Source organism: Dryobates pubescens, chromosome 1 (assembly GCF_014839835.1).
Source record: "Dryobates pubescens isolate bDryPub1 chromosome 1, bDryPub1.pri, whole genome shotgun sequence".
In the NCBI taxonomy this organism is placed as follows: Eukaryota; Metazoa; Chordata; class Aves; order Piciformes; family Picidae; genus Dryobates; species Dryobates pubescens.
Genome location: NC_071612.1, coordinates 52036933 through 52059025, shown reverse-complemented (window position 1 = coordinate 52059025; position 22093 = coordinate 52036933). Strand labels below are relative to the sequence as shown.

Here is a 22093-nt window from a genome sequence, read left to right as displayed (position 1 = left end):
TGATCAGCTACAAACTCCCAAAAGTCAGAAAGTCTCAACTTCATTCTTCACTGACAGACCAATAGTATATTATGTCCATATTAAGGAATTCAAGAGTAAGAATGTTATGGGGCTTTCTGACAGCCACAAGAACCTTGTCTGATGAATTATTCAGAGATGAAAAACTCTTTTCAGATACTTTAATTTCAGGAGCTTGATTGGTGTCAAGCATTACAAAATTTCTTTTTTGATCAGGAAATATTGTCAAAAGGGGAAAGTTAGATAACATGGAAGAATAGAATCTGCAAGGAATTATAATAACTGGAACAGAATTGCGAAAGAATAAAAATAAAATACCCAGTATTTGAACTCATGAAATGTAAGAAGAGATGTAGAAATGCATTATGAAGCATTTAGTAAATGTGCATCCTTATGACCACAAAGATTATGTGCAAACTGTCTTTCTTTAAAGAGGATTATATATATCCTATATGTCAGACATAATACATTTCTAGTCATTGAAAAAAGACACATTAACTCAGACCTATTCCTGGCTAGTGAACTTATTCTGGTGATCAATGAAGCAATTTAAAGCTAGTGCACATCACCAGGAAAAATCTCTTTTAATTTGGGGAGGTGAAACATTTCATTCAGAAATGAAAAATACAAGGGAAATGATTAAGGTGGAATACAATCTCTTGATGATATGATCTCCATAACTCCAGAAATTATAGCCCAGTCTTTCCCCAACATACACCACTGGCATGACTTCTTCCTAGAGCTTACCCATGGTATTAATAGTTTATAAATGGCCCTGAAAATCAATAGACATGTCTGAAAAAATTACTATCACTGTAAAGAAAACCAAAACATACTGTCACGTGTATAAATGTTCAACATGTCCATAATAAAGATCTTGTGACTTGAAGAACTTATGAATTACAACACTATCAGTGGCAATCTTATTTGACAGCTTTATACATCTTGAAAATACATAACAAGCTTAATTTGCAGGCCTTTGTAAAAACTGGAACATACCAATACTTAGTCTTGTAAAAAATCAGAATATGTAACAATTCCTACTGCCACTACTAGGCCAACACATGGAGAGTAGTTGTGTCTTTCTGATATGTGCATATATGCATTTACTACAAATACTGAGTGAACCTTGTATGCTTCTTGGTAATGTAAAACATAAATCAAAAAGTCAAAGAAAAAAGCTACTATACATAGAAGATTCTGTAAGACTACAACCAGAGAAATGCGATTACTAGGAAAAACAGAAAAGGTAAATTTCTCTAAATAGTTTTTGCATTTTTTAAATAGTTTTTTCATTTTTCAAAACTGTTTAAGGACATCAAAGTAATCATAGTAACAAATCAATGGAAGTCTGAACAGTTTGTTATGACAGTTCTTTTCCTTACTTTCCAAATCACATCACTTATACAATATACTGTTTCATATTACTGTGACATAAACTTAAGTTACCATTTATTAAAGCTAATCAATGAAACACCATTTCATTTCAGCTTTCAAAAATATTTTAGTAAAGCAATGCTAGTTAACAGTGCCTGGTAGTACATTTTGCTACATTAAACAAAATCAGGATTATCCATACTTGAAAACCTTGGGATGGAATTCAAATTCCAAATGTTTCTGGATGACTTCCAGTTTGGGGAGGTGGATGGACAGGACTGGTATCCTGCTTTGTTTTGCATGACATAAAATACCTATGCATACAAATGTATAAACACACAAGAAAAGCACTAAGCAGAATATTTTCCATCATCTTTGGCTTCACTCATGTATCCCTTTATTCAACAATACAAGTCCTCAGATGATATAAACTTCTATCAGTCTGATCTGTCTCAGTCAGACTACACTCATAACTAAGACACATTTTTGCAAGAGCAAGGTCTTAAATTCTGTTCTGCAAAGTGTTAAGTGCAAAGTTTGGCAGGAAAGTAACCCTAATGTTAAACGCTGTAGCACAAAGTGGCAATTTCACAAGTAATGCAATATATTAAAAGAGTTGAGTAGAAAAATAGATGAGTACACAGTAAGTAATTGAGATCCCATTACAAAGGGGACTTGGAAAAATATCAACAAAGCTTAGGATAAAAAAAAAGTACTAGAAATTTCAATTTTATTTGCCTCTGCTATCATATCTATATCATCTATAATCTATACCTATACCTACACCTATATCTACACCTGTATATGTGTATGTGTGCATGTGTGTTCCATGTATTTTCTACAGATATTAAAATTAGAAACAGTATTTTAAGACAGGAGAGTGCTTTATGCTTACATACATAAATTCAAAGCTACCAGGAAATCTATAAAGTTAAAAGATCATTCAATTTTATACCAAAATCCACTCCACCTAGGCAGTGTATGCTGAGAGGCACTGACAGATACACAACATAAATTTTCTATACCTGAAAAGAAGTGTGCCTTGAAGCCTTTTTTTGACACAGTGTTGTCAGATCTGAACTCAATTCGCATGTTGTTGTACTGAGAGGTGATAACTTCAGGCACTTCTGTTCCGCAGAATTTACCGTGTAGTTTAGAATCGGAAGAAAGGCCACTACGAATCTCCACATAGTCGTATTTGCAAACCTGAGAAAAGAAAGAAAAAATACTTTTTTTGATTAACCAAATGAAAAGCATTGTTGACCGCTGCAAAAAACTCTAATGGTGTATACTGCTTAATAATAGATTCATAATATCTTATCCCTTCCTGTTTTTTTTTCCTCTCTCCACACTTCCCTGACTCTGAAAACATACATTGCTATTTTGTAAGAATACTTCAAGGTGACTAGGGAGTAACTGTACTGTGCATTACATTTCAAAAGTATATTTTGATAGACACTAACCTTTATTTAAGTACTTGAATTTCAAGTTGTTTACTAATATTTTAATTTTATCTTGAAAGTAAAAATTCTAAAGACATAAGCTCTAGAATCATACATGCTAAAAAATCATAGCTATCTTTGTGCTACAAGCCACATACCCAGAACCTACAAACATTTGATTGCCTGCACCTCATACATTTTAATAAAAATATTTTCACTTAGAAACTTACAAGATCATTTTTGCCATAATAATGTATTTAGGATACATTCCTTTACTTACAAGTACATAAACATGCACTATAAAAACCATATATTCTTTACCAGGAGCATAGCTATAATTTGGAAAGCTGATGCATGCAATTTTCATTAAAATGTTAAAAATTGGGTAAAATAATGTAACAAAACAGTCTTACACAAGGCCTACTACTCCTGATAATACTTTTATTGCATAATCAATAGGTCAACCTAAAACCTTCCACCCAAAAACTTCTAAACTTGCATCAGGAACAGTACGGCCAGCAGGAACAAGGAGGTCATTCTGCCCCAGTACACTGCACTGGTTAGGCTGTACCTCGAGTACTGTGTCCAGTTCTGGGCTCCTCAGTTTAGGAAGGATGTTGACTTGCTGGAGCGTGTCCAGAGAAGGTCAACAAAGTTTGTGAGGGGTTTGGAACACAAGCCCCATGAGGAGAGACTAAGGGAGCTGGGATTGCTTAGCCTGGAGAAGAGAAGACTCAGGGGTGACCTTATTGCTTTCTACAACTACCTTAAGGGAGGTTGTAGACAGGCAGAGGTTGGTCTCTTCTCCCAGGCAACAGCACCAGAACAAGAGGACACAGTCTCAGGCTGTGCCAGGGGAGGTTTAGGCTGGAGGTTGGAAGTTTTACACAGAGAAAGTGATTGCCCATTGGAATGGGCTGCCTGAGGAGGTGGTGGAGTCACCATCACTGGAGGTGTTTAGAAGGAGACTGTTGGTTGCATGGTTTAGTTGATTAGGTGGTGTTGGATGATAGGTTGGACACAATGATCTTGAAGGTCTTTTCAAACCTGGTCTATTCTATTCTATTCTATTCTATTCTATTCTTCTTAGGCTCAACTATCAATCATTTAATCAAAAATGTCCCAGGTGTCTGAAATTAATAGCTTAAGTGAAAACACTGGCCAGAAGGATTCATATAGAGCTTAGAGTGTCCGTCCATTATAAAAAATCATATTTTCTAATCAAAAAGGAAATGTAAGGGGAGCTGAGAAAGAACTATAAAAATGGATGCTTTTTCTTCTGTTCTTCTCCCTCCCTATGAAATATTAAATAATTGACAATATTTACAATTGTTTACATAATACATTCTATATGGTGATTACATTTTCATTGTTATTGGAACAAATTTCCTAATTTCCTGTGATCCAGAATTGGAAAGTGACTAACTCCAGTGACACTATTTTATGCATCACAAAGAACACAAAGGTTCCTAACAGTTGATTTAATGCCACATTCTGATTTATATTAATTGCAACATAAATTCATATTAATGCATGTGATTTTCAATTATAGCTCACAACATTAATAAATCTCAGCAACAGATCAGTCGTGAGTTTTGACGTTTCTTCTGATTTTCATGTGTGCCATTCTTAGTACTACTATTCAGTAGTATAAAGCTGAGATTTAGTAGTACAGGAGAGGATAAAACCAAAGTTTTTAATGTTTAAAAGTATTATGCATATATATTTATATATACATTTAAGTTATGTTTCTTGTATGACATTAGAATACCAATTTCATTACATTTCAGATGTCTTCCTTATAAACCTACCTTAAGTATCAAGAAAGTGCAGGATAAACGGTTTTATGAAGAGTTCAAATGGTAATTAACTTTTAATTCTCTGGAATTTGTAAGTTTTTATTACACCTTTTGCAGTTTTTGTAATAACAGCAGGACAAGTGAAACACACAAATCATTAAAAGTTGGAATTTCATGCACTTCAGAATCCATCTCAAATTATTAAAAATAAAAAAGAAAAACCAATAAAAATCTCTCATTGCTGCCTCTGCATGTAATTTTGAGATATTCTGGATAAGCCATGGCTGTTTTTTGAATCAGTTGTAATGAAATGCCAGCTTTCCCCACTTCAGATTTCATGCCCAAAGTACGACCCATCAAATGTGTTACTACAAATTTGGTTAGTCAGAAATAATGTCCTGGGATTCGGGTTCTTAACACAAAGAATATCCAGATAACCTCAAAGGCTGCAGCATATTATGGCTAGAGTATGGCAAGGGAACTCTACAGTCTGACACAGCAGTGCCTAGGAAGCAATACAGAGGCTGAAAATTTGATGTCAAAACTGCATTTTACAGATTCACACCAAGAAATCACTGCAACCCTTATTGCTTTGCTTAAAGCTAGAGAAAGCAGCCTTCGCCACATAAAGGGCTCTGCCCTGCACCTCTTTCTCACCTGGGGATGAGCTCCCACAGCACTGCTGTTCTATTGTGCTTTATTTCTGGAGCTGCTCATTTTAAAATATTCCCCCATGAGATACTTGTAAGTGATTTACATGCTCCCTTGCTCTGTCACTAGCCACATCTTACGTGTATTCTTTGTATTCATAGTCTGCAAAGACAATTTGGTTAATCCAGATTTTCCTCCCTTGAATTCTTTGCAATATGCTTTAGCCATTTGCTCTTTTTTTTTTTTTTTAATTTGTTGATAAAAAAAAGTCATCTGAAACTCAGCAGACCATTTTTCTTTTACATTTCTTGTAATACATATACATTTAGATGATACACAAAAGAGAGTTATTCTCTCCATGTTTGTTTTGAAAGAATCCAGGAACAGTCCCAAAATGAAAACAAGAATATCTATGGTTACTGTCAGCATGTGAAAGGTCAGCAAAGGTTTCATAAAACAGTACCTATCCTTGAACACTCATGAAACTGTTTAGCATGTAACAGATTGTGCAGCTCTTTGCTCACAGTTACTTACTTCATTCCCTTCTAGCTCAAAAAATTCAAACTTCATTGAAATTCGGTATTGCGTCGGGGCAACCACCTGCCACACGCAATTTTTGTTTGGAGGATACTCTTTGGGCCACCCTGGTGTTGTTATAGTCCCATTTAGCTTTGTCAGGAGTCCTCCACAAGCAGCTGCAAAATTAAAAGAAAGCATAATTTCTTGACTGAAATCATATTTTACTATAAACAGAAGCACACTGAGAAGATTCAGTCCTCGTGTTACTTACACTGCTGTAATACCCAGACAGACTAATCAGAATCTTGCTTTATCATGTTTGGTGCAAACAAAGAGAAAGAGACAGCTCCTATCTTGAATAGCTTGCAGGTTTGTGGACAGAGATAAGTTCAGGACTACACAAGGCGTTATCATGTTCATTCTTTTTCCCTTCCCTCCAGAGACTCTGGTTATTCTCTCACAGTCTTTCCCATGCAAGTCCTCTGACCTCACCACCCTCCCAAGACCCTGACCACCCCTCTTCTGACAGAGAGACTACTTAGAATTTGCTTCACATTTCCCCAGCATCTCCCCTTGATTATTGATCCAGAATCAGCCCTATCTGTCTCAGCTCATATAGCTGCAAATGCCTCCCATAACCTACTGGAAAGTGTGACTTCTTTGGAATAGCAGTCATGTACTCCTCAGTCACAATTACTCTTGCTATGGATGTTCAGGTGATAGAGACAATAGCTACTATATCCAAATACACGCTGAATAGTCACCTCCACACAACAGAACAATACTTTATTATGTTTGTGAATACAATTCAGATAGCAAAGGATAAAAGCACTAATCTTTTCCATCTGTGGAATTATTTTTTTGGTTAAGTAATAGGATTTGCAAGGTTTCTTGATCACACGCTGCTGCACTGATACCAATACAGGACTGATAGCACTGGAAATCATCTTCAAATCTCTTTCTAAGGAGCTGTCTAAAGCTCTACCTTCTTCCAACTGCTCTGTGGTAAGACGGACTGTTTTATAAACTAGCTATTCCTTTCTAGCTGATCTCACACACTACAGCTTTACCTAACACACCTGGGAGAACTCTCCAGTTTCTGTGTCAGAGCTCATTTGGCCAACCCACACACATATCAGTCTTTCTCCTGGAACCTGGCTTCCCATACAGAAAACTTCTTGGTAAATACATGAAGGTAATATGACCGGGGTGAGAAGACCAAGATTCCTAGGTCACTCCTCAGTATGTAAAAAAACACCAGGCACAGGTTTAGACTGCATTCAGATGACAAGCTATACCCCTAAATGGTCCAGTCTCAGTCAGGACAACTTCTGGTTTGCCATTTCTGCTTTTCAATATCACTCCATTATTCCTTGAGGCAATGGTGAGAAATCTGGAAATAATGGGGGGCAGATCTTAAAGCTAATATGCTGCTGGGGGCAGAGATCTGGATTAGATGACCACAAAGCAATCTTTTGTGCATGTCAACACTGCAGTGAAGCAGTGGAGTTCCTGAGTTACAGGCTTCCACTCTGGCATCATGTGTGAATTAATACAGCTACGTGACTGCTCAAATTCCCAAACTAGGATGCAACACTCACTACACAGTGATTTTAACTCAGCAGTCCCAAGTAGTGTCTGCACATAGTGAGTGCTACATCTCATGGAACAAAAGCACACACAATTTTAGGGACAGCCCAGGGGTTTTGCTCCACATTGCACTACTCTGAGTGACTTCTTTTACCAGTCATTTTCCTCTTGGGTGCTGGGGAGATATTCCATGTTTATTTTTTGGAGGCAGAGGGAAGAACTCTGAAAGACTGGCAACTTTCCCTAATATTCTGACCCAGGTCAGCAGACAGACTAAATCAATTTCCTCAGATGAATTTGGGCTGATGATCAATCTCCTGTCTTCATGGCCCTCCTTAGATTAAGTCTGCTTTCTGCATCCTAAATTATTTTGTTTTCCCAATGTGCTTACTATTAAAGTTTCAGGGGAACAACATGACACAACAACTAAAACCCAACCAGCTTAATAAGAGCCACAGTCCAAAATGCCTGTAGTGTAGGACCATTGCTACCTCACACAAACACACTGACAGAAACAAGCAAACAAACAAAAGAATCCTCAAGAATTAAAAGCAAAATAACAAAAAGTGCAAAGAAACTAAGGGAAAAATCCTCAAACTGCAACAAAACATGAATTAAAGCCAGGAAATTGGAAAAAAAATAGAGACCAGTGAATCATATCAGAAGAAAACCATAAAATTCTGAGCACTCCAATTGTCAGCTTCCACTCACTACTCAAACAGATGAACTATGAATAATTTGTACTACTCCTGATTTTTTAAAAATGTTTATGAATAAAAAAAAACATTAATTGGGGTGCATTGATCAAGAGCTTCCTCTTCTTTCTTTTTATATGAAATATGTACAGAATACAAAAAGCTTGTTTCAGTCCAATCCAGACTCCAATGTACCAGGTTTTTACATCTCCAAATGATTATTTTAACATGCTTTACTCATCCTGAAAAACAGACCTCTTTTTTTTTTTTTTTTCCCCAGCAACAGAAATACACAATCTGACTGCAAGTGGGGAGGCTTTTGCTGAGCTTTAAGCTGGAATAAAGGATTTTGCTCTTCAAAACTGCCAGCTTCCTAGTCACACCCCACTCAGAGGTGGTCAGAGGGATTGTTAATTACTCTGATTCTCAGACAGTGGCACATTGCTCTGCTGATAATTGTCTCCTTATGCACAGTGGAAGACTTTGCTTTAATAAGCATGAATAATGTAGCAAGTTGTTTGGGAAGGTAGGAAGTCCTGCTTTGCATCATTCCCAATTGGCTAATACTAAATCTGCACAGCTAAATTAGGGACAGACATCAGATGAATGTGAACGCTGTAGACAGATGTTACTCTGGCACCACTACTTAACAACAAACACTGGTTTTCCATGTTGAGTTCCACAGATCTCACACTGGTAGGACAGCACATACAGAAGATGTAGATTTCATACAAGCCATAGTGCTGCATGAGCTTTAAGAGCCCATAGCAGAGCAATGCACTGTACCTTCACAACTCTTTTTGTCAGGACCGAGTTCATAGCCAGGATCGCAGGCGCACTGGTAACTGCCCAGCGTATTTACACAGCGTTGCTCACAGCCACCATTGTCAGGTTTGGCACATTCATCTTCCTCTGCCAAGACAGAAGGACAAGAACACAAAAATATGTTAAATAATCATCCTCCTCTGCTGCAACTGCTGGATAAGTATTAACCCAGAAAGCTGCATGCATGCTGTTATAAGATGCACTATATAACACACTGTGGTTGCTGACTAGAGGATTTTCAAATGTTAAGGAGACCTGCAATGGAGAAAATAAGAATTTATCTTTTGTGAGGTTTGGGTGGGGTTCTTTTACAAAAATATCTACTGACAGCTGCAGACCTAATTTACAAGCACTTTGTGGGCAGCATACAATAATTCAGGCAGCTGTCATCAAAAGGTTGTATAAAGTATTGAAAGAAAGATTGAAAATCCACAGCAGGGTCACTTGAAGGGCACTTTATCTCCCACAGAATCAATCTGTGCATTATCCTGAATTCATACTAAAAAAACAGATTAAGAGAATCCTCAAATCCCAGGTTTTCATTCTACTGATATTAAAGGGAACAAGATGCATCAGGGATGGGGGAGGGAAAGGAATAATGTATTATTTCTACTAGCTCTGAAGTATACTCATGAGGTTCATTGTTAAAATATTCCTCAGATGTTGAAATATTGTTTTCTTACACCAGGACAAGCAATTTCTTTGGAATAAAACTGAGCTCTGACTCTCATATTTACAGCCTTCAAGGTTATTATTTTCTATAGTGAAAACTATTAGTTAGGGTGAGAAAAGGTTCTCCGGGTGCTGCGACCTGTATTTTGAGTGTCACCATGGCCACTCTACTCCTAGTGGTTTTCACTGGGCCATGGGCAGCACACAGTAGAAATTATACAGTCCCCACGCACCAAATGCTGCAGGTATAGCTGCAGTTATATGACACATACTCACCCCACGACTGAACAAAGACTGTGAGGCCATTGGTAATTATTATTTCTCATCTGCTTTGTTTGGGTTTTCTTTTTTGCTCACAAAAAGTAACAAATTGAAAAAACAGCCTAATGCTGCAAATGGATTAGAAAAACCACACTCAATTAAAAAAGAAAAACAAAACAACAAAAAAAGATGAAAAACCCCCAAAACCACAGACTCATTTGTGATATTTAAGTTCACCTTTGATAGCACAATGTAAAAAAAAGTAATTTTTCACAAGATCAGATATGTTTCAAAGGTTTTTCAAAACTAAGTTGATCATTTGAATCTCAAGAGAGTCGCGAGTTGTACTGAATATGTTCCTTCGTTCTTCGGACATATTTTATAAGGAGGTTCAAATACCTCTACTGCTTTGTTTTGATAAAATGGTATGCCCAGATAAAAAAATGTGCTGGAGACAGTACAGAACTGATATTAGTCAAAAAAGAGTAAGAGAAATATTTTTAATATCATGTCATAATTTTTCTAGTACAAAACCAAGTGATAAGCAGATCACAGCTCCCAAAATAAGCTTTAACATTTACCTTTAAAAAAATTAGCTGCAAATCCTGCTTTGTTAACGGTTCCATCAGAAACAAACTTCATCCACAGGGTATTAGAGGTAGATCTAATGTCTTCTGGCTTGTCATAGCCACAAAAGTGACCAATTAAAGGACTGTTCTCATTCATTCCATCTCGAATTTCCAAGTAGTCATATGCACAGTTATCATGTCGCTCAATCTGTAAAAAAATTGTTTTTAAAGTGACCTAATTGAACTTGACCATAAGCATGAAGAGAGAGGGTGGGACCACAGTCAGGGAGAAGGAATTGAAGAAGCCTCAAATTTAATACAGCATATCCAACTTCTGTTAAAATGACAAAGAAGCCAAAACCAGGCAACCAGCACTAGAACAAGAGGACACAGTCTCAGGCTGTGCCAGGGGAGGTTTAGGCTGGAGGTTAGGAAGAAGTTCTACAGAGAGAGAGTGATTGCCCATTGGAATGGGCTGCCGGGGGAGGTGGTGAAGGCACCATCATTGGAGGTGTTCAAGAGGAGACTTGATGGGGTGCTTAGTTGCATGGTTTAGTTGATTAGGTGGGTTGGATAATAGGTTTGACACGATGATCTTGAAGGTCTCTTCCAACCTGGTCTATTCTATTCTATTCTATTCTATTCTATTCTATTCTAAAACAACCCCAAAAAAATCCACAATTTTTCTCCAGATGAGTTTTTCTTGCACATAAACTGCACACTCAGTACAAGTGGCTGCTGGTACTCTGCTCTGATTGTGCATTATGTCTAAGCTCAGTTGACTACCAGACTAAGGAGCTTTCATTTAGAACATTAGGATTTCTGCTTTATTTATGTAAGAGGAAAAACTGGGGGAGGTGGCTGTTTGATTTTATTTCATTTTAATGATTTACACACAAAATTTGTCAGTCTTTTTTCCAACTTCCCAATTCTTTAAACATTTACATATGTAACTTTTTTCCATTTATTTCTCTGGCACAATCCATATTGGCATTTACTGTAATTTCTTAGCTGTTTGTTGGGGAATTGCTTTGGGTCATAGTTTGGTAAATGAGGGAGAGAAATCATAAAAATCTTGAATGCAAACAGCTACTGCTGACTTCACTGGTAATTGTGGGTTTATGTGTGTGCCTACCTGAGCACTGATAAGTTTTTCACACTGTAATAACAATTCCAGATTTTCATTAGTCTAAATAATAAAGTTGAAACACATGACGTCATCTTCCAATTTGAAACAGAGTCTGCCTTGTTGTCTCAGAAAAAAATTATATTGCAATCTGATGTAGAAAGAACTGACCTTGTCCAAAGCCCACTAATATCAATGAAGGAATTGTATATTTTCCCCACACATCTGTGGTCATTTCACTACTCAAGACCTTTGATTAACATCTCTTTTCCCCATGTTTCCATGTTCTGTGGGGCAATATGGAAATTATACTATTTAACAGACAGAGTGCAGCACTCAGTCACACATATCAAATTCTTGGTGGGGTGAATTTTTAGTTTCTTTTCTGAGAATTACTCTATTTTTGGCAGAAGACAACAGCTAAAAATACATCTCATAAAGCAGTAAGATGCTAAACTACCTAAGAATATAAAAATCAACCAACTTAAAAATTGCTATTGATTTTCAACAAAACAGTTTGAAAGATGGTCATTCTACCGTATTTATTTTTAGTGTACTACTACTGCAATTCGTGTCATTATTGCTGTAAATATTATTAAGGGATTAAATTGTTACAAGTACATAAATACTAACAGGCAACTACTGTGTTTTTGAGAAAATCAAACTGGTGTTGAGGCACTGAACAAAAAAGAGCTAATATAAAATGTGCTTTGTTTATCTGTACCTCAAGTTTTAAGATGCTGTGGTACTGTCATCTGGGAACACTGCCATACAAAGACCTACTGCACTTGCAATAGTCTCTTACTCTTCCTCCTACAAGGTTAGAAAAATCTCTTCAAGTTCATGAAAGGACTCCCAGTGAGCTTAGTTGTAATTGGACTGATCCTGTAAACCTTATTTACTGAAGCATTAAAATTTCACAAGACTGATATTACGTATGGATGAGAAGAAATATGTAAAACATCAGCAAATGAGAAAAAAAGCACAAACAGATTTTACAGAAGAAGAATGTGTTGCTTCTAGAAGAATGAAAGATACCATCAGCTTTTGAAGGCCTTCGAGTAAACCCAGAATTTGAATCGCATTAGAGAGCTAAATTGAGAAAATGCCAGAAAAATTGCTAAGACAGACACACAAGCACAGGAAAACACTAAGAAATGTCCTGGCATAATGGAAAGCCAGAGATGTTCTCAGCATCAATTCTCAAAAGGAAAGTCCTCGCACACAATTGCAGTTTTGGAAAAATAAAACATTACTTTAGAGAAAAATATATTTAGTTAGTGATTCCAGACTAGTTTGGGTTTATAACAGCCTCCCAAAAGGAAAAACAACTAATACAGCTTAAAAAAAAAAAAAATAAAAAAATTGAAGACCAAATTTGGAACAATCATATTTTAGGATAAATCATCAATTACTTCCTCTCATTGTTAATTTAATTGCTGATAGAGTGAAATTCCAGTACAGGTAAACACACCAGACTCAAGTCATAGACTTTAGTGATAAAAGGCCCTTAGTGGAATCAGAAGGTCAAATAAATTTTATTCCCTGACTTACGTAAAAATATTTAAATGAACACTATCTGCACAAAGATCAAAGATTAACAGGGCGGCCTCATGAGGAAGACTAATATGGCTCAGCTCTATAAAACCTCTGGGTTGCCTTAACTGGTGAGACTACAGGCCAACAAAAGTTATCTAAAAAAAATTGTAACACAAGAATTGATAATTTTCAAAGAACAATATAAAAAAGGTGACTAATGAAGCAAAAAGGCGGAGTTACCAGTTCCAAAACCTCTGCTGCTATCTAGATGCTGAAAAGTGTAGCTGCCCAACAGGCAATCACATAAGAAAGAATAATCCCACACTCACTGGAAAATGTGTTGCCCACAGCAGGCAAAACAAGATGAGTCATTGATACAGTTTTAAATTCTCAGCTTGCCTAGTGCTTTCACTTCAGAGTGAAGGTTATTTATGCAAGTATTTTTTCTAGCATTACATATGGATAATGAGATTTTCTCTTACTTAACTGTACCTTTCAAAGGACAGAGAAATAATTTCTCACAAACACACTGCAATAACTCTTGGCCTGACATTTACTTTTTTTGATCTCAGCTGGCACAAAGAACTGTGATTTTGAAACAACTTTTTGTTTTACTGGGCAGTACACCAAAGATTCAGTCCAGAGAGGGACTGAGTACCAAAGACACACCTACATTCAAGCTCTTGGAGCTGAAATGGAAATCAGACTCAGTGGTGAATATCTAGGCAAGGCATTCTATAGCAGTTTGCAAAGCAACTCTCACACTCAGTGGGGAACCCTGTGGACAAATCAGTAAGAAACACTGCAAAAAAAAAAACAGATACAAGAGAAGTTCTGTGCCTGTTTGGAATACCTCATTTAGTGCTCATGGGCATCTTGCCACTCTGGAATCACAGCTCAGACTCTCCATAGAAGACTATATACCTTTTAAGTCCCTACAGTTGGATTTTTTTACTTTTTTTCCCCCTAAACATCCAGCAGAGGCAGTAACTTGAGACAACCACTCAACCATTACTTCTCACTTTCCTCTTTCTTCTTATGAGCTATCAGTCCACATGTTTCACCTCTATAAAGTGCCAATCTACTAACAGTCTGAGGGAAAACCTGGACCTTTCTTCTTACAGCCTTAACCACTATCTTAGTAAGTTGTGCTCTCATTTGCTGGTCCTTTGCTTCTAATTCTCGTTGTTATGGGGCATGAACATGCTATCTTCAAACTTACAAATAGCCCATAATTTGGTGATTACAAAAAGGCCCTGAAAGATAAAAAGAGATGAAAGTTTGATTTTCCCTGAGGTGATACTGAACTTTGATTAGTGCGAGCAATAATGTACTATGCATACAGGCCAGTGTTAAGCAAGTGTACGGAGATCAAATACTGTGGCAAGTCTTTTCCACAGAGCAGAGCCATAGTGCCATTTCTCTTATGAGATCACATTTAAGAACACGGAGCACCAATGGCAGACTACTAAAGTTCCGTATCTGGTCAGCAAATATAAAGCCACTGAAACCATGATTCATGTTCAACAGTGCTTAAAAAGAGACACTGGAAAACTATGTTAAGCAATCTCAAGTCAGGCCACACAGAGTCTTGAATGCTATTCAGAAAACACTTTGGGTGGAGAGAGATGATCTTGTCTGCCTGAGACCAAACATTAATTCAAGATACAAAAAATGAAAGAGAATTTGTGCAATTATTACAATTTCCATTGCTTATCTTCATAAATACTGATAAAGTGCCAAAGCCTTGTTATCTCATGCTGACATTTCATCAGTCATAGCAAATACGTGCCATACCCCTGAACTTTACAGATTGGGAGTTTTATCTGTATTTACTATACCTGTGTTTTTTATCTATGTGCACCATAAAGCCAAAAAATTTAGAGTTTGAAAAAAAAAAAAAGTGTCCTTCATGTTGTTACTGCTTGAAGCATATTCAGGTAAGACAAGTGAACTCAAAGTATGTTACAAAATCTATCTACAAACTTCAAGCCAGTGCATTGTGCATGCATGAAGATAGTGCATGGCATTATTTTCCTTTATTATACAATAGTTTACCACTGTTTAGCAATCTTACACAGAGAGAGATGCACACTAGACACGCAAGTATGACTCACCATGGCTTTTTTCTTTCCTCCCTAAATATAGGTTGGCAAACTGAATTTAAGTAGGCTTTTTTTTTTTTTTCATCTCAAAACAGAAGCCAAAATCTACCATGCTTTCTTTCCAGAGACATTCCTTTTTAACAATAAGATTTAGCAAAGATAAAAAAATCCTGATGATTTAACAGAATATTAAAGCAGCCTTGCTGAACAGGCTTATGGGTTTGCTAAACTGTGACTGCTGTCAGTAATTTAAACATTCCAATTCAAATATCAATGAAAACATGAAAAACCATTTACCCTCTTGAAAATTTCCTCCAGAAAGGAAGGTTTCATAGAGCTTCTTTTTCGCAGAGAATTATTAACACCCTTCACAGGTTTAATGAGGGTTGTCTTAAATGTCATTGCCATTTATCTACTAGAATCTCTTCTAAGATCAGTCAAAAGGCCTTACCTCAAATGCTTGAAAGGTTAATCCTACATTGTAGTTTTCTGACACTGTTATTTTCCACACACATTCCTTCATTGGTCTGTAGTCATCAGGATAATTGGGAGACTGGATCTGGCCTTCGTTTTTGTGAATTTCACCTCCACAGATGGCTGATAAAAGCATAAAATTCTTTTTGTCAGTAATAACATTTTCTGTTCCCCATGCCCAAACTGACATTTTATGCCCCCCTTTTTAAAGCTAGGACTAAGTTTATTCCAGACTATTCTACCAAGGACTAATATAATTCATCTTTTCTAATAGCTCAAAATGTCAAAATTATTGCTTTTTACCTTTTTGTTAATCTTTAAAATCTATTTCATAAACATTATTTATGAATACTTACAAATCTTTAGAAAGAGATAAGTAAGATACAAATACCATCTTTTATAATGATCTATGCATTTTAACCCACATCTTTTCACTTCAAGGAACCAGAATATTTTCATTAAAATATTATACAGTTTTCAGGGCCTATGCTGATGATAATCATGTAAACATCTGTGATATCAGTTAAATAATACAGTTTACTACCATAAATTCAATATTTAAGGAAAGAGGAGAATGTTGACTTGCTAATATACTCAGTGTGTGGGGATTGTCTCTGTTAAATCTTCCATATGCTCTGGAATTACTTGTCAGATTTTCTTAAGAATAAACAGAAAGTACTCAAAGACATCTTTCCACACGCTAGAACATGAACATTTAGTTAGTTAAACAACTGATATAAAATGCCTCTGGAAAAGAAGTCATCAGAAAGCTGATCACAGGAAGAGTTTCAAATGGTGTCCTCTAGTGAGTTAACACCTAGTGTCTATTTTAATAATAAAATACTCATTTCATACCAGGTTATTGCTGACATTTAGGCTGCAGTTTTTTGTTTGGTTGTTTGTTGTTTGGGGTTATTTTTACTATCCAAAGGTATGCACTTAATATCTTCCCTCAATAATGAAGTCATTTTTAATGCTGTAAGAGGCTTACCTTCATAAACTGCTGCAAAACCTTTCCCAACCCAATTGCTGCTGCTGCGGAACTCAATCCACATCCTGCTGTCAGAGGATGCAAGGACTTCTGGCAATTTGTCACCGCAAAACCTGCCTAAAAACATGCAACCAGTAACTGCATTTTCTGCTTCCTCTGAAGCCAAATGCAGCAAACATTTAGACAAGTGTTTAACATTATAAACAGGAGTAGCATAACCAACTCTGGAACTATTCACATGTTCATGGTTAAGCACATGTGTTACTACAGAGCAGGACCCACAAAGGTTTTATTACATAAAGTTTTCAGTACTTTTTTTTTTTTTCAATGCAGTTAGATTCACAAGTCTAAATATAAAGCCTTGGGTGAATTAAGTAAGAAAACTGTTGTTACAGATTATTTCTACACATACAAAACTGGGCATTTTGGAAGGGGAAAGTGAGTATTAAGAGAGCAATGTAATCTAGGTCACAGTAGTACTACTCATTGTGTCTAATAAACAAAGGAATTTAAAACCTAATACCCAAATAACCCTAGACTGTATTACCCTCCTAAATTCAGCCTAGGTAAGCAAAATTTTTGTCTAGATGACAGAGAAGGGAACAGAAGAAAGAAGTAATTAGAGCCTCGTCTTAATTGTTTCTTCTTTCCTTTCTTTTCAAGACCACGAATGTAGATACTACTGTTATAAAGCTGCCCTCTGTATTTGCTTCGTTTTCTTTCTTTTGTGCTGTTTTAAAAATGTGATTGTTAGGATGCTAACAAACAGTTTCAGTCTTCACTCTAAAAACAACAACAAAACTGACCCAAGAAGTTGGAGATGTTCATGTTCTGAAATCCCCAGTTCCAGTCAGAGAAGATCACAGGATGGCAAATGGAGCATCTCAATTAGGCAGTGGCATTTTGGGGTGTGAAATCTTCCCAACAACCCTCTGAATTAAGAAAAGGATGGTTGCAGCTTCCTGCTTCTTAGTTGCAACTCAGAGACTTAACTCATTATTGCTTTGCATGTCTTTTCTCTGCAAGAGCAGAGAAAGACATGCAAATTAGAAACAGAAGTAATCTATTCATATTTTTTGAAGTACAGGAACAGAGCTCGTAAATACAATTCCACAGTGGGTGTTCTCAAGAGTGCATGTGCTCATAACATGCACTATGAGTTTCCCATCACATGCTCTACAGATTTGTCTAGTGTTTGTATACTATTTCCCTATTCCTGTGAATTACATCAACTTCACATATCAATATCCATAAGCAAAGCAAAAAGTTTTGCAACTTCCACCTTTCCACACATGCAGCTACCTGTGATGAAAGGAAGGCTTGAGGCTTCAAGTCAAATAAATTATTTCCTTGGGGCTATTTGGAGATTTTTTTTTCCCACCCAAATTTGGATACATTCTAGACACCTAAAACCCAAGAGGTTCGTTGTTGGTTCAAGAGCAAGCAAATCCAATGAAGTCACTGAGTACAGTAACTTTGGTGAGCACAGCATTCAACAGTTGCATACCGAGCAGAGGTGATTTTCTCCAGTAGCCATCTCTTACTTCAATATAGTCATACCAACAGAGACTGCTCTTGTAAAGGTCCATAGTGGTGAAGTTTAAAACAATCTGCAATCAGAGGGGAACATCTAATTAAATCATGTGTGGTTAGTGGCAGAAGTAAAGCCAGAATAGTCACATGTAGCGGGATTCCAACTACTTAGACGCTTATTAACCTCTCTTCAGTTATTTCTTATAGGAAAAGCTGTTTGAGAACACTAAATGTTTCTTATTTAGTCTTACATATGTAAGCATATTGAAGACAGACTACTAACATTTAACTGCTGACAGCGAGCTTTTCACTAAGAAATAAACATTTGACAATACTAATAGGGTAAAATAATGTGCTAATGTAATTTTAAGTATGTTATTTGATAACTCCCCTGCTAATTCCTCTTCCATTCTGACTATAAGCAGCACTGAGAGCTGTGAAAAAAATAAATATTAAAAACCTGTCATTTTATTTTGATTTGTATTTCCTTCTACTACTGTTTTGAGAGGATGATTTACTTTCAGACAAGTTAAATTTTGACAGTGGTGGACAGTAATGTTGAAAGCAGTATCAGTAAAACAATGGTACACAGAACCTTAATCACGCTTAAGGAAACAATATTAAAGCTTTTTATACAGAAATCTGAGTTCTGTGCATTTATGGAACTTTACACTTAAGACTTCCAATTTTACTTAGCACAGCTGTAAACAGGCTTATTTTCAACACTTAGTATCAGGACTACTCTAAACAATTACATTATCTCACTTTGGTTTAGAAATACTGATCCTAAATTGCCATAAACTTACACTTTTAACACAAAAATAGGACTCCACCCAAATAACAAGATTTCAGAAGAGCTACAGTTTGGACTTTAACTGACTGGGACATCCTCAGCATTGTGTCCTGCAATTTCAGGGATAAGTCTAAACAAGAAAATAAAAATAATTTCTATTTTGTATTATAAAATCACTTCCAATTTGCACCCTTTCATTTCGTTAAGATGTATAATCGGTTCCTCAGTGTAGATTAGTACATATCTCAACTTAACTGAAAATCTTCTTTATGAGCATATGAGCATAAAAGTGGTTTTATTTTTAACTTTGATCCTAGGAACTTACACATGAAACCTGCAATTACAATCAATTTCTGTATAGTAGCAGATACCTCACACTGCAAATGTATACCTCCTATGGCAGCCTATGAAGCTGCTGTTGACAGTTGAAAGGAGAGGAATTTACCCTCAGTCCAGCTACAAGAAGGAAATATAACATAACTGGAACAGATAGTCAGATGCTATAGTTTACTTCCATGTCCTCTGAAGGCATCATGTATCTCTCCAAACACAAGAGAGTACAGTATTATACCACAGAGGCAGAGCTACTGAGATGTACTCATCAGACAGCTCTCAATTTTCCCTTCTCAGTTTTTCACCAGTGCCTTGGTGGAGAATTATTTCAATTTTTAATTTCACAAAACAAGAATGTTTTCTTCCTAGTGTTACTGAGGAAATTGACAGAAATCTTTCAATGCCATACTACTAATTTTCCTGATCAGTGTACTGTTTGCCTATAAATGGCACGTCCCAAAGCATTAGCTGATCCTCAGACAGCATTCACTAGGTTACTGTGCTTCTCTCCATTAATGTGCTTTAATGCTCCTTCTACTCTAACTGCAGCACCTCCTGTTTCAATTTCCCAGTTTCCTGGATGCAGACTTACTATGCTGTTCCTTCTCAAAAGGCAACCTCACAACTCCCCACCTTGCTTTTGCCAATGTTACATCCTTTAACTTCTTCTACCTTACATGTACCTTTCCCCAGATGTCTAACCCACAGGGCATTTTGCCTGTACTATTCAGTCACTCCTAATGTGATACGTACAAGAAAAATGGCCAATTATTATCAAAATTCCAAAATCATCTATTTACCATGTTACTCTCCATGAGAAATATGCAGAACTTGCTAAAAGTGCAATCGTTCAAATGTTTTCCTCTGCTTCAGATTTTTATTACTTTTCCCAGTGCTATTTGAATCTATCTCTGAGGATGTCAGAGACATTATCAGAAATTTGCCTTTTCCAAACCATAATTACTAGAATAGTTTGGGGGGAAAAATGGTTTTACTTAGATGTGATCATGTCATTGTCTTAAAATGGCGTTATCTGGATGGTAATCATTAAAATTTAATGATCCTCCTCAATGGCCTCTGTCTTTGAAACTATATGAAATAACCTTCACAGACCTTCCTCACTCTGACGTGCCAAGATATTTGATGATACAGCAATTCCTTAACATTGACCAGAACTCATTAGCTGTACATAGGCAGAACCCGCAATATGTCACAGCATGATTCCTGGTTGGGAACCAAGCAACTGTAAATACATTTAAGATTCTGATTTGCAATTCTGCAAAGTATTAGAGCTTTAGACAAGGCATGGTTTGTTCAAGGGGACAGGCTGGCTGAAAGTCTCCATAGGAAAAACAATCAATGGGTATTTGTCACCACAATTAAGGAATTATTGATTACATATCAGATTCTATTGTGCTGCTTCAGCTTCACAGAATATTTTTCATACCTCCTACTGCCTGGGATGAGAAAGAACAAAATATATCGCAAACACCAGGTAGTATTAAGTATGTTTTCTGTAGGAGGCATTTTTTTTTGCCCACATCAACCAAGGATTTATCTGTCCTGTTTTACCATTCATACAAAACACTAAGGAAAACTGCAACACGATATAAAAAAAGGCAGATTAAAAAAAACACTGGCACAACTGCAACTCTCTATGCCAACAACATTTCTGCACACCAGAAGGCAGGGTTCACCCTGGCAGAGAACATGCAATATCACTAACATCATCCGCCCCCAGGGATTTTTTCATGTGTATATATACTGTGTATAGTTGTTTACTATATAGTCTTAAATCTCAAGAGAAAGTAAAAGGTGAATGAACTGCCTTGTTTTAGTAATAGGGATGTGCACATTTTAGATTGGTCTGACAATTTATGATGCCTATCAATAAAAGGAATGCTGCAGCTAGTGTATACCACTGCAGCCCCATCCCTCACAACATTCAGTGCCATCAAAGAATGGAAGTGCCTGTACTCATGGAGAGCATGGATAGAAGTCCTTTAAACTATACTCAAAAAGCATAGCATTAAATTCCAATAAATAAGAGACAAGAGCTACACAATCCCTGATGCCTTTTCACGGATTGTCACCTATTTTTAAGTGACTGAAGTGCTCACTTATGTTTCATAACATGATGTGATGGACTTATACATACTCTAATTTCTAGACAACATTCCTGAAGGTACCACGATATATGCATCTCTTAAGACTGAGACTTCATTTCTGCTATTTTCTATTCATATGAGGTAGTTGGTGCAAATAGAGTCCTTTATTTCAAGATGGACAACAACTTGTGGGAACAGCACTGACAGAACACGTTAACACAAATATCATTTACTTTGCTCTTGCTGAACTATATGGATGACTGTAAGAGCTGGAGGTCAGAACAGTACTCTACAGACACAACTGGTCACATCAAATTTCAGATAGAAAATTCTGTTTAGTCTTTTTACCCCATTTGGGGCAAGGGATAAGATGGGAAGGGAACTGGTCTTCTTACATGCTGACTTGAAGACAGGGGCATTTCTGTATTAAGCTTTTGTACGCCATAATACAGCTCCAGTGATGGTTACAGTCTCAAGACATATGGCAATGGCACTGAAGTCTACAAATAGGTGTACAAAAAGTTGGAGAGTACGATGAAAACTTCAGCATAATAATTTTCTAACTCCTATATTAATATTGTTTTCAAAAGCTAGTAATAATTGTGGATGAACACTACAATATTTTTTAACTGAGGAACAGATATCAATTTTTGTTCTTATCACAGCACTGTCT

General features: G+C 36.5%; 1 protein-coding gene across 1 annotated transcript in view; it reads right to left on the bottom strand.

Moving 5' to 3' along the window:
- The window catches only part of TLL1 (tolloid like 1), a 124555-nt gene that overhangs the window by 18670 nt on the left and 83792 nt on the right, over window positions 1-22093 (bottom strand). Inside the window, exons 10-16 of the mRNA XM_009904561.2 lie at window positions 18161-18263; window positions 16654-16770; window positions 15640-15785; window positions 10431-10626; window positions 8878-9003; window positions 5822-5982; window positions 2421-2601 (exon numbers count right to left, since the gene is read on the bottom strand). Of these exons, the coding sequence (XP_009902863.1) occupies window positions 2421-2601; window positions 5822-5982; window positions 8878-9003; window positions 10431-10626; window positions 15640-15785; window positions 16654-16770; window positions 18161-18263 (1030 nt within the window). The remainder of the gene's footprint in view (window positions 1-2420; window positions 2602-5821; window positions 5983-8877; window positions 9004-10430; window positions 10627-15639; window positions 15786-16653; window positions 16771-18160; window positions 18264-22093) is intronic.